This window comes from Coccinella septempunctata, chromosome 5 (genome assembly GCF_907165205.1).
Source record: "Coccinella septempunctata chromosome 5, icCocSept1.1, whole genome shotgun sequence".
NCBI lineage: Eukaryota > Metazoa > Arthropoda > Insecta > Coleoptera > Coccinellidae > Coccinella > Coccinella septempunctata.
Window position 1 is genome coordinate 4777625 of NC_058193.1, and position 13340 is coordinate 4790964.

Consider the following 13340-nt stretch of genomic DNA (forward strand, 5'->3'; position numbering starts at 1 on the left):
TCAATCGATTACAGACAAGTTTTGTATTTAACTTTTTCAACGACCTCCTTTAGTTTCCACAATAAGGTATGGGGACACTTCAACCCAGACACCCTGTACAAATATAAGCTTTTGCGAGCTGAAAATCTACCCATAATCAAACAAGGTTTTAGCCTTGAACACTATTGAGTTCGGTTTATATTGTGCCTCTCAGATTATGATCCCGTATCCAAACAAAAGCTTTATTTTTCATGATCTGCTCTTAACTGAAAACTATTAACAATATAAATTCCTGTGAATTGAACAAGTTTGTGAGAAAACAGATAAAACCAAAACTATGGCACTACAGCGATAATGAACTCAACAAATTCAGCAAGACATGTATGGTGAAATAATGAAGAATTTTCAAGAGAGATATAGAGAAAATCGAAGTTAATCTAATGTAAGAGACGGCTTAAAGAATTCAAAAACAACTACGAAACTAGAATCTCACCTTGGAGAACGATCAATGTGTGATAAATTGAATGACAACTTCATTCTATTGTTCGAAAATTATTTCCAAGAAGTGATAGCAGCAATGGATTTCAAAGAGAACAATAACAATATGAAACAAGCGAAGATTTCTCTTACCCTTCTACTCGTTCGAAAACCTATCCCTATACAGGCTGGGCAAAATTCGTTGTCTACTGAAGGGATCTCGAGAACTATAGCAGCTAGAATAAAACGGATGACACATTCTCTAGCTCTGTTTTCCTTACTATTCCTAATCTGAAAACAGATCCAGCCTAACGGTCAAAGATTTTGAATTATGAACGAAAATTGAGAAATTGTCATTTTTAATGAAGCTGAATAACTCGCTTATTCGAACTCTTATTCGAAATCCGTTGTTACAATCTACAGGCACTTTTTCATGAGGAATTCGAAAATGATATTAAGAAATTTTTCGATCCAAGCATTTTCGAGATACCAAAGGTATTTCTGATTTTTCAAACGTAAACTATAGTTGAAAGTTCCTTCATCTTGCTCCAATTTTTTTGCTGATTTCAAAAATGTATCATATGTTGCTATTCACATAAATACAACGTAAAAGAAATCAATACTTTTTCCTGCTTTTCGATTCTCTGTTGAATTATAAGGAGGCTGGGTTACCATAGCAACCGTTAAATATGCATTATATTTTGTGAACCTGGGCCTCTATGACTTGAATCACGGATTGCTGAATAAATATTTCGATGAGTAATTTTCTATCGTTTGTTTTTGTTCTCGCGATGTTTGGTATGCTTATCTTATGATGGTTCGTTGACAGATGTACCTATTTTTCATCATCTTACTTCTGTAATGAATTTGATTTATAATATAACTGTCTCGTGAAGATTCTTTCACAAATAGAAAAACGATAATTGAATACATCTTCTTCTTTAATAATCGGACGAAAGTCTTTTACTCTCATTGAAAAGGAATCGATCTTGATATCGATATATAAAAAAAATAATTATTCGTCAGTCCGTGATTCCTATCGCAGAAGGTTAAGTTCACATAGGATTATGTGGAATTCACGAACGATAATGCATTTTCAACGGTCGCTATGGTTACGCCAGCCTACTGAAAATTCAAGAGTGAATCGAAAAGAAGGAAAAAGTATTGAATTTTTTTTCTTACGTTATATTCATGTGAATAGGGACATATGATACATATGATACAGCAAAAAAATTGCAGCAAGATGAATGAAATTTCAACTATAGTTTACATTTGAAAAATCAGAAATCCCTTTCGTATCTCGAAAATGACTGGTTCGAAAAATTTCTTGATATCATAATCGAATTCCTCATAAGAAAATGCCTGTAGAATGTAACAACGGATTTCGCATACGAGTTCAAATAAGCGCTTCATTAAAAGTGACAATTTCTCAATTTTAGTTCATAACTCAAAATCTATGAACGTTAGGCTGGATCTGTTTTCAGTTTTGGATTAGTCAAGAAAAAAGAGCTCGGGAATGTGGCGTCCGTTTTCTTCTAGCTGCTATAGTTCTCGAGATCCCCTCAATAGACAACCGATTTTGCCCACCCTGTACAATAAACTGCGCTTCGTGATGCTCTCGTATACAAAGAAGGGCGGTGAACGCAAATAATCAAGATATTGTCGTTTATTTTCCATTATCATAATATGTTGAATCATAGAATAGAAAAATGATTTATTTCAAACACGCCATAATGCATAAAGTTATCATGAATTCTTTTAAATATATTCCTTGAAAAGTTACGGTACTTTCAACATAAAGGGTTAATTCTGACAGTTCCACGTATTGACCGCTAATTGCTTTTTAATGCCCTTTCACAATATTCTTCTCCCTCCACAATACCTTACCATTTAAGTGCAGGACGGAGTCCTTTGGCTTCAGTATAACTCTTGAAGTTTCGAAGTGCAGCATTTTTTCTGGAGTGTGATTTCGTCCAATCTCAAATTTGTGTTTTGGGAACTTGTTGGACAAACAAAATTTTGCAGTAAGTATGAAAGCGTTCATTTGAAATTTATATAATCTAATCAATATTGTCTGGTGCTTTTTTCTTCAACAGTTACAATAAAATATTCATGATACTTTCATTCTTGTTGGTTGGCATATATTTTCAAATAACTCAAAGTAGGTAGTAGATAAATACTAAATATTTTCATGAATAAAATCTGTTCTAGAATAAATTATGATTATGAAATCTTTCATCACAAACAATTAAATTGTTATATTGGTTATTTTTCTATGATACCGCAATTGCAATTGAATTGTTATATTGGTTATTTTTCTATGATACCGCGATTGCAATCACATATTTCTAGTTTCCTGGAACGAGTAAAATAACTTGTGAATTATGTGTGACGGAATTTTGTTTGTATAGATGATTTTCAAAGCTTGCTGTGAAATCAAAATACTCACTTTATCAAGATTATTGATGACAATCTTCTTTTTTCTGGATTTGTTCTAAGAGTTATTTCAATTATTTTCAGATATGCCACGACTTGTGTCACGAGCAACTACAAGAAAGCACATCATGAGGGAAGTGTATGACTACTCACCACCTGCCGAAAATCAGCAAATAGTGAAAATAACGGCAAGCAAAGGGAACAATCTACACGAAATAGAGACCGCAGATAAAACCAGATTTCTTGTGTCCATGCCAATGAGATACCGCCAATACATGTGGGTTAAACGTGGTAGTTTCGTCATAATACAACCTATTCACGAAGGTGTTAAAGTCAAAGGTGAAATTGTTAGAGTTTTGATCCCCCAACAAATAAAGAATTTCAAGGAAGACAAAATATGGCCTGCTGCGTTCTATGACAAACAAGAATTGGAGGAGAGTGATGATGATAATGACGATGATATCCCAATGAATACTAACAGAGTACAAGCAATGATCGAAATCTCCAGTGGCAATGATTCTAGTGAAGATGATCCCAGTGACAGTGATCAAAGCGACGATGATAGTGTTGGTGAAACGTAATCACTTTGGCAATTAGTATTTTGAATTGTAAAAATGTAAATAAATTAGGAACTTTTCAATAAATATTACCCTTAAAATCTGAAGATTTGAGGTTTTTCATTTCAATATAAATCCCGTCATTTTCAGTTCGTCCTAGAATAAGTAATGAAATATAGGCAGCAAATTTTTGACATTTTTCATTAATCGATGTTGAATTGATGGCCACTTGTTGCTGAATCAAAAAAAAGTTAGTCTCAAGAAGTTCAAAACTACATAGTATTTTATTGTTGAAACGTTTGCTGTAAGTTTCTAATAGAATGGTTATTGTTGCTTCCAACTAGATCACGGTGATATATCTGTTATCTTCCAGAAAAACAGTAGATAAAAAATACCGTACTAAATAATTTTATTCAAATTATTATTGGTATTGAAATTAACATATTTCATATAATTTTTGCAATGGCTTCTGATGTTGTTTCAAAAATACTACTTATTGTCATTTCATTGTTCATTGTTCATTTCATCAACTGAGGGTGTCAGAAGGCAAGGGGTATAAGTACAAAAAAATTTATTGAGATATTTTAATTTGTTAAATTTTTACCCAAGAACAATCCTAGCAACTGGAAATCCATGAGTTATACAGCACACATTATTTATTTTGAGCATTATTTTTCTTTCAGGGCCGTAGTTTGTTACAGAGTTGTTGAACATGCAACTTTCAAAAAAAAAAATTTTTTTTCAGATAGGATCCAAGTTTACTTTGATCATTGAAGCTCTAAAAAGCTGTTAAAATATGGTGAGTAGTAATATTTCTTTTTGATAAATTACAACACTAAGACTTGTCGAATGTATATACAAATCTGCATGTGCATTAATATTTTACTCGAGTATAACATCGATGTAGATTCAGATTTGTAGTAAAACAAGAAGAAGAATTGTATAAAACACCCTTTCAACACAATTTAAAATTTCACTACCATCAAAATATAGGTAGTTGTCCAGCCAATATAATGATAATAATGCACATGCACTTAAAGTAGGACCAAGTTGAATGTTCAGCATGCATATACAGTCATAGTTATCCATACCTAAAAAATAAATTAAAGGAGTATAAGTTAATTTGCTAAGTGTATATTAATTTATAGTTCCTCCTTTTGGACTTGGCTATTCGATATTGGACTGAAGGCTTCTCCAACTCTCAGATAATAAAAATTGAATAGAAAGTAACTATGCATAGTGAAAAACATAAAAATGAAGATATGCTTATGTTGATGACAAACATCTCAGTTAAATTCTATTCAAACAAGCCAGAGTTCTAGAAATTTAGAGAAGAGTGGTTCCGAAAAGAATATATATACCTCTTTCAATTACAGATCCGATAACATTCACAGACTCTAAATGGTCCTTTGAATCATCGAAAAAATTGTGCGGCACAGTTGGAAAATATATTGCACCATAATTAGGTACCTACCATTTTTGTATACAGGTCTCTAAACTTGTCAGATTATTGTTTATTTTCCTCAAGAATTGAGGCTTCCATAGAATTTGTATTCGAAGAAATTTGTTGATGTATACATAATCCTTCGATAATAATGCGCATTTATGATGATTAAACACTGGGCTAATGTCAGGTAAAATAGTGTAAATGTAGTAAAATAGTTGGTGTAAAAATAAATTCGGTATATCAAGAATCTGCAGAACTGATTAAATATAAAATTGATGAAAATTTTACACGTACAGGATGTCCGACTCAAATTGTCTCTACACCTTATTGTGGAAACTAAAGGAGCTAGAAGAAAAAGTTTATCACAAAAATTGTTTGTTTTGATTAAACTTTTATGTTTTATAACTCAACTCAATACAGGGTGCTCCGTTTTTTCCCTGTTGGTATCAACTTCCTTATTTTGAATAGAACATCCTGTATATATGATTCTTCAAATTTTCGTTCCAATATAAATATTAAGAATGTTGATATCGGTTGAAGGAACAATAAAAACCTAGATCCCTATGGCGACGTTTCGGTGGTTTATTTCTCACCTTCCTCAGGCTACAATTAATGAAAAAACAATTTCAAACACAACAACGATATCACAATAATACAAAAAATACAAAAGGATCAAGTTGACAGTCAATCATCAATCAAAAAAATATACACAAATAAAAGTTGACCACAATGTATCAAACTGTATGAACAGAATGGAGAGACTCACCCGAGAGATCAAAGCTCTATTCCAAAAATGGAAAACGTTTCTAATTTAGTCATTAGTATGAATGGATGATTAAGGTTATCTTCAACATCGACAACAATCAACGTGATAAGATGTGCAAGCATATTGGCAAAGTCATAAACTGAATCCTCCTCGACGACTACATTTGTTTTCAATCCTGGCAACCCCACTATTGATTATGAGCGGTGGTAATGCATAAAAATTTCTTATTCTCATTTGCATCTTTTTATCAAATTAATATATATGTTATTCAGGGACATGGTATCAGTAATTAAATTTACATTATTTTCGGTGTTCTTTATGGAAATCATTTCTTTAGTCAGTCTTTTTTCTAGATTATCTTCTCTGTGAAGGATTTTTGGATTTTCAAAATCGAAATTATGGCCGGTATTCTTACAGTGGTCTGATAGTCCTGCGGTGGTTAGGCCTTTCGTACAATCATTTTGGTGCTGTCGGATTCTATTCTTTAATAGTTGTTTGGTCTGGCCTACATAACTACCTTCACAATCACCGCAATTTAGTTTATATACTAGATTGGTTTGGAGTATACTGGGAACTGTGTCTTTCACCTTCGAGAAATAATTCCTGATCGTCTTCTTGTAATTTTCCACAATTCTAACATTAGTATTAGTCAAAATTCTAACGATTTGTTTGGTCAGTGTAGGTACAAATGGAAGTTTGAAAGTACGTATCTGTGATTGTTCACCAACATTTTCAGAAATCATCGTTGTGTGGCTCATCTGGTCCTGACTAGTATTCTGTGATGAATAAAATAGACTATTGATGAGTGTTAGTGGATATCCATTATTTTTCAGGTACTGAGTAAAAAACAAAAAATTCTTTTGATGGAAACATGGATCAGATAGAGTTATGATCTTTCGTTTTATGTTCTTTATTATAGCTATCTTATGTTTGAAGGCGTGACATGATTTATAATTTAGAATCCTTCCAGAGGATGTTGGCTTTTGGTATGAATCGGTGATAATTTTATCTTCCTTTCTTATAATCAATAAATCTAAATAGGGTATAGAGCAATTATTTTCGAGTTCGTAGGTGAATTTCAGGTCGGTGTGATAAGAATTTAATAGTTCCAACATGTACTGAACCTTGTCTCTAGGTATACATGTAATGATGTCATCGACATAGATATATAAAAAGGGTATTAAAAAGCTACACTTCTCCACCACATACGATAACAGCGAGTTCAAGACAATTTCTGCGAAAATGGGGGATGCTGGATTTCCCATGGCAGATCCTTTGACTTGTTTGTAGAATTGGCCCATGTATTGACAATAACTGGTATTGAAAATAAGATCTACTGCACTAGTGAAGCAATTTTCGGACAAATCGGTGAATGCACCAATTTCATTCCAATGTTCGCGTATTATCTCTATGAGTTTTCTCCTCGGAATATTAGTAAACAATGAACAAACAAATATCCTGTATATAATTGAATTTATGAATTTCTTGTCAAATTTTAAGGTAATTGTGGTATGACAAGGTGGGTTATAAGAAATAAAATTTCAATCGATTACAGACAAGTTTTGTATTTAACTTTTTCAACGACCTCCTTTAGTTTCCACAATAAGGTATGGGGACACTTCAACCCAGACACCCTGTACAAATATAAGCTTTTGCGAGCTGAAAATCTACCCATAATCAAACAAGGTTTTAGATTTGAACACTATTGAGTTCGGTTTATATTGTGCCTCTCAGATTATGATCCCGTATCCAAACAAAAGCTTTATTTTTCATGATCTGCTCTTAACTGAAAACTATTAACAATATAAATTCCTGTGAATTGAACAAGTTTGTGAGAAAACAGATAAAACCAAAACTATGGCACTACAGCGATAATGAACTCAACAAATTCAGCAAGACATGTATGGTGAAATAATGAAGAATTTTCAAGAGAGATATAGAGAAAATCGAAGTTAATCTAATGTAAGAGACGGCTTAAAGAATTCAAAAACAACTACGAAACTAGAATCTCACCTTGGAGAACGATCAATGTGTGATAAATTGAATGACAACTTCATTCTATTGTTCGAAAATTATTTCCAAGAAGTGATAGCAGCAATGGATTTCAAAGAGAACAATAACAATATGAAACAAGCGAAGATTTCTCTTACCCTTCTACTCGTTCGAAAACCTATCCCTATACAGGCTGGGCAAAATTCGTTGTCTACTGAAGGGATCTCGAGAACTATAGCAGCTAGAATAAAACGGATGACACATTCTCTAGCTCTGTTTTCCTTACTATTCTTAATCTGAAAACAGATCCAGCCTAACGGTCATAGATTTTGAATTATGAACGAAAATTGAGAAATTGTCATTTTTAATGAAGCTGAATAACTCGCTTATTCGAACTCTTATTCGAAATCCGTTGTTACAATCTACAGGCACTTTTTCATGAGGAATTCCAAAATGATATTAAGAAATTTTTCGATCCAAGCATTTTCGAGATACCAAAGGTATTTCTGATTTTTCAAATGTAAACTATAGTTGAAAGTTCCTTCATCTTGCTCCAATTTTTTTGCTGATTTCAAAAATGTATCATATGTTGCTATTCACATAAATACAACGTAAAAGAAATCAATACTTTTTCCTGCTTTTCGATTCTCTGTTGAATTATAAGTAGGCTGGGTTACCATAGCAACCGTTAAATATGCATTATATTTTGTGAACCTGGGCCTCTATGACTTGAATCACGGATTGCTGAATAAATATTTCGATGAGTAATTTGCTATCGTTTGTTTTTGTTCTCGCGATGTTTGGCATGCTTATCTTATGATGGTTCGTTGACAGATGTACCTATTTTTCATCATCTTACTTCTGTAATGAATTTGATTTATAATAACGTGCGTTCAAAAAAATTCGTCGTCAAGTAGGCTATGAAATTTTGAAGGCTGATGTTCGGTGGCAGAACGTATATCTTTCCTTGAATTACTTCATCTTCCCAAAATGTAAACAATGATGACATTAACCTATATATCGTAATTTTGTACGGAAAGGCACTTTCCAGAAAAGATTACCTGTAAATTTCACCCAACGTTCGAAAAGCATTTATTTCATTGAGTAAGATGACTAGAATCCAAAAAATCTGAGGCGGTTAGAAAAATTCTTCGTAAAAATTTTAACAGTCCACTATTTTCATACGTAAGAGACATGAATCTTGAATTGATCGTGGTAGTATGTTTTTTTGTAAGAAGGTTCTAGTTACTTCAGTCATATGAATAAATCACAGTAAGATTCTCATTAATATGTTTATTAATTCTCTATAAATATTGAATTGATTCAGTCATTACTGAAAATCCATGACTAAACTAAAAGAACTGAATTACATGAAAATAGCTATTGGACAATTTATTAAAATTCAATTCAGCTATAAAAAGGCATGATGCTTTCTCCTTCATAACGTTCTGCTATTAAAGTTCCATAAAAGAAAGTAGGTCCACATTTTGCCTTTGACTGATGCATACTGTCAGTATGCAACCTTTTCAGTTTTCTGATAACATGTCAATCTTTATGGAAACAAATGGATATCTTTTTTTCAAAATCGGGTGGCATATGCCAACGGATACTCCATCCAATTGAGATAAAATCTGAAGAGAGGTTTGTCGAGCTTCTGTAATCATGTTTTCATTATTACTGAACTCTGGAGTTTTCTTTTTTGGTATACCACTTCCTTTTTTGTTTGAACATACCTGTTTCGTCAACACATCGCAAAACAGTACAATGGAAAAATTCATACTTAATAATATACAGCAACATAGGCTTCAATGAAGTCGCCGGAACAGAATATTTCCATTTTCTTTCAATTTTCTTTCCAATTTTGAAGTAGAATTCAATAGTAAAAGTCTTTCACACGTCCGTAAAAACCATCTTTATAATTTGCTGATAATTTTAATTCAACAACAACCCAAAATGCTAAAATGACAGTTCACCTGGAAAATAGTAAAGCACGAGCTAAGTGCTAATTAAGCTAATTACGTTTAGACACGAAATATCGACGTTCAAAATTCCATAGCCTACTTGACGACGAATTTTTTTGAACGCACGTTATAACTGTCTCGTGAAGATTCTTTCACAAATAGAAAAACGATAATTGAATACATCTTCTTCTTTAATAATCGGACGAAAGTCTTTTACTCTCATTGAAAAGGTATCGATCTTGATATCGATATATAAAAATAGTATATTATTTAACGTGCGGTAATGTAGGTCATAACTCACGCAGATGAAGTTTGCAGCGCGAGCCGTAGGCGAGTGCTGTAATTCATCAAGTGAGTTATGACCATTACCGCAAGTTGAATACTTATTTTTATCTACTCCTATTAAACTATATATTCATTATTCAACTGCTTTTGAGCAATTAATAGTATTTGTAAACCAACAACGTGAGTTATAATAACTCACTACTATAACTCACTATAATAAATCGGAAAAGATTCTTGGAATTATTTACGAACCGAATATCAGGGTGGCTCTCTGCTTCTTCTACAAGCCGATTGGCCGAAAGGGAACAGTCCATTATTGTTATTGAGGGGAGGAATGTCACTTGAATAATTTTGACGTTTCGAATTTTAGTTGATACCTAATTATTGTGAGTATTTTGCTGGAAAGAATTAATTCAGATAATGAAGATGAAGAAGAATTATGTGCACCTCCAGAAATAAGACAAGCTGCTAATGTTGCCATACAATTTATTGCCCGAAAATTTGAACTAAAATTTTTATATGTTTTAGGTAAGTATTGAGATTTGTCAATAGAGTTCTTTCTCTGTACTTGTATCTCAGTATTTATTATTAAAGTCGTAGATAAAAATAATTATTCGTCAGTCGGTGATTCCTATCGCAGAAGGTTAAGTTCACATAGGATTATGAGGAATTCACGAACGATAATGCATTTTCAACGGTCGCTATGGTTACGCAAGCCTACTGAAAATTCAAGAGTGAATCGAAAAGCAGGAAAAAGTATTGAATTTTTTTTCTCACGTTATATTCATGTGAATAGGGACATATGATACATATGATACAGCAAAAAAATTGCAGCCAGATGAATGAAATATGAAATTTCAACTATAGTTTACATTTGAAAAATCAGAAATCCCTTTCGTATCTCGAAAATGACTGGTTCGAAAAATTTCTTGATATCATATTCGAATTCCTCATAAAAAAGTGCCTGTAGAATGTAACAACGGATTTCGCATACGAGTTCAAATAAGCGCTTCATTAAAAATGACAATTTCTCAATTTTCGTTCATAACTCAAAATTTATGAACGTTAGGCTGGATCTGTTTTCAGTTTTGGATTAGTCAAGAAAAAAGAGCTCGGGAATGTGGCGTCCGTTTTCTTCTAGCTGCTATAGTTCTCGAGATCCCCTCAATAGACAACCGATTTTGCCCACCCTGTACAATAAACTGCTTCGTGATGGTCTCGTATACAAAGAAGGGCGGTGAACGCAAATGATCAAGATATTGTCGTTTATTTTCAATTATCATAATATGTTGAATCATAGAATAGAAAAACGATTTATTTCAAACACGCCATAATGCATAAAGTTATCATGAATGCTTTTAAATATATTCCTTGAAAAGTTACGGTACTTTCAACATAAAGGGTTAATTCTGACAGTTCCAAGTATTGACCGCTAATTGCTTTTTAATGCCCTTTCACAATATTCTTCTCCCTCCACAATACCTTACCATTTAAGTGCAGGACGGAGTCCTTTGGCTTCAGTATAACTCTTGAAGTTTCGAAGTGCAGCATTTTTTCTTGAGTGTGATTTCGGTCAATCTTAAATTTGTGTTTTGAGAACTTGTTGGACAAACAAAATTTTGAAGTAAGTATGAAAGCGTTCATTTGAAATTTATATAATCTAATCAATATTGTCTGGTGCTTTTTTCTTCAACAGTTACCATAAAATATTCATGATACTTTCATTCTTGTTGGTTGGCATATATTTTCAAATAACTCAAAGTAGGTAGTAGATAAATACTAAATATTTCCATGAATAAAATCTGTTCTAGAATAAATTATGATTATGAAATCTTTCATCACAAACAATTAAATTGTTCTATTGGTTATTTTTCTATGATACCGCAATTGCAATTGAATTGTTATATTGGTTATTTTTCTATGATACCGCGATTGCAATCACATATTTCTAGTTTCCTGGAACGAGTAAAATAACTTGTGAATTATGTGTGACGGAATTTTGTTTGTATAGATGATTTTCAAAGCTTGCTGTGAAATCAAAATACTCACTTTATCAAGATTATTGATGACAATCTTGCTTTTTTCTGGATTTGTTCTTAGAGTTATTTCAATTATTTTCAGATATGCCACGACTTGTGTCACGAGCAACTACAAGGAAGCACATCATGAGGGAAGTGTATGACTACTCACCACCTGCCGAAAATCAGCAAATAGTGAAAATAACGGCAAGCAAAGGGAACAATCTACACGAAATAGAGACCGCAGATAAAACCAGATTTCTTGTGTCCATGCCAATGAGATACCGCCACTACATGTGGGTTAAACGTGGTAGTTTTGTCATAATACAACCTATTCACGAAGGTGTTAAGGTCAAAGGTGAAATTGTTAGAGTTTTGATCCCCCAACAAATAAAGAATTTCAAGGAAGACAAAATATGGCCTGCTGCGTTCTATGACAAACAAGAATTGGAGGAGAGTGATGATGATAATGACGATGATATCCCAATGAATACTAACAGAGTACAAGCAATGATCGAAATTTACAGTGACAGTGATTCCAGTGAAGATGATCCTAGTGATAACGATCAGAGTGACGATGATGATAGTGTTGGTGAAACGTAACCACCTTCGTAATTACTTATTCGAAAACTTGTATAGAATGTAAATATAATTAAGGAATTGCTTATTAATAAATTTTTCTGAAAATCTCCAAATTTGAATTTTTTCATTTCAATATGAATTTTTAATTCGTCCTAAAGTAGGTTATGAAATTTCACTGCCGCTCGATGTTTTGTAACTGAACATGGCACTCAGCTTGTAACAGATTGACGATATGTGAATAAGTATATCAGTAAACCAGTGGCGAATCAATAAAACTGGGACTCCCAGAACAAAACAAATTTTAGGCCTCTACTTTGTTGGATATATGTAGTATATTTTTTCGGAATTCGAATATATTCATTTAGTGATGATTTTCATTTGTGGGATAGCAGCAACCCAGCAAACCAACATGTTACATGCATAAGGGTGCTACATAACATAAACAGAACATTCGAAACACAACTGTGGATTTATAAATAAATATTCCATATACATAACGTTCTCATTTCACGTGATACATATCAAACATAATATAATATTTATGTATCATATACATTAATTTGTTATATTTTTCATGAAAAGTATATGGTATATCAATTTCGTATTATCTATGATATGTATCATTTTGAATGAGAATGTTATGTATATGGTATATTAATTTATAAATGCACAATTTTCATTCAAATGTTCTGTTAATTTTATGTAGCAGTCAGAGCATTAAATTCATATTATTGCGATATGAGAGTATACACATAACATATACTTATAAGTATTAATTTTTCAGCAGTCATCTCGATAATGAAACTTACTTATTGAATCGTAAAAAAGTACGAACATCAG

At 32.5% G+C, this 13340-nt stretch overlaps 2 protein-coding genes across 2 annotated transcripts; both read left to right on the forward strand.

Moving 5' to 3' along the window:
• The first annotated feature begins 3018 nt into the window (after positions 1-3018).
• Positions 3019-3512, forward strand: LOC123314157 (probable RNA-binding protein EIF1AD). The gene has a single exon (XM_044899278.1). The coding sequence runs from the start codon at positions 3021-3023 to the stop codon at positions 3471-3473; it is 453 nt and encodes a 150-aa protein (XP_044755213.1). The 5' UTR covers positions 3019-3020; the 3' UTR covers positions 3474-3512.
• Positions 3513-4223: 711 nt separating this feature from the next.
• LOC123314156 (probable RNA-binding protein EIF1AD) lies at positions 4224-12570 on the forward strand. Its single transcript, XM_044899277.1, has 2 exons — positions 4224-4248; positions 12022-12570. The coding sequence occupies exon 2, from the start codon at positions 12024-12026 to the stop codon at positions 12519-12521; it is 498 nt and encodes a 165-aa protein (XP_044755212.1). The 5' UTR covers positions 4224-4248; positions 12022-12023; the 3' UTR covers positions 12522-12570.
• The last annotated feature ends 770 nt before the right edge of the window (positions 12571-13340 follow it).

Coding starts and splice junctions, on each gene's coding strand:
- LOC123314157 (XM_044899278.1), top strand. CDS start 3,021: ATGAGGGAAGTGTATGACTACTCACCACCTGCCGAAAATCAGCAAATA.
- LOC123314156 (XM_044899277.1), top strand. CDS start 12,024: ATGCCACGACTTGTGTCACGAGCAACTACAAGGAAGCACATCATGAGG.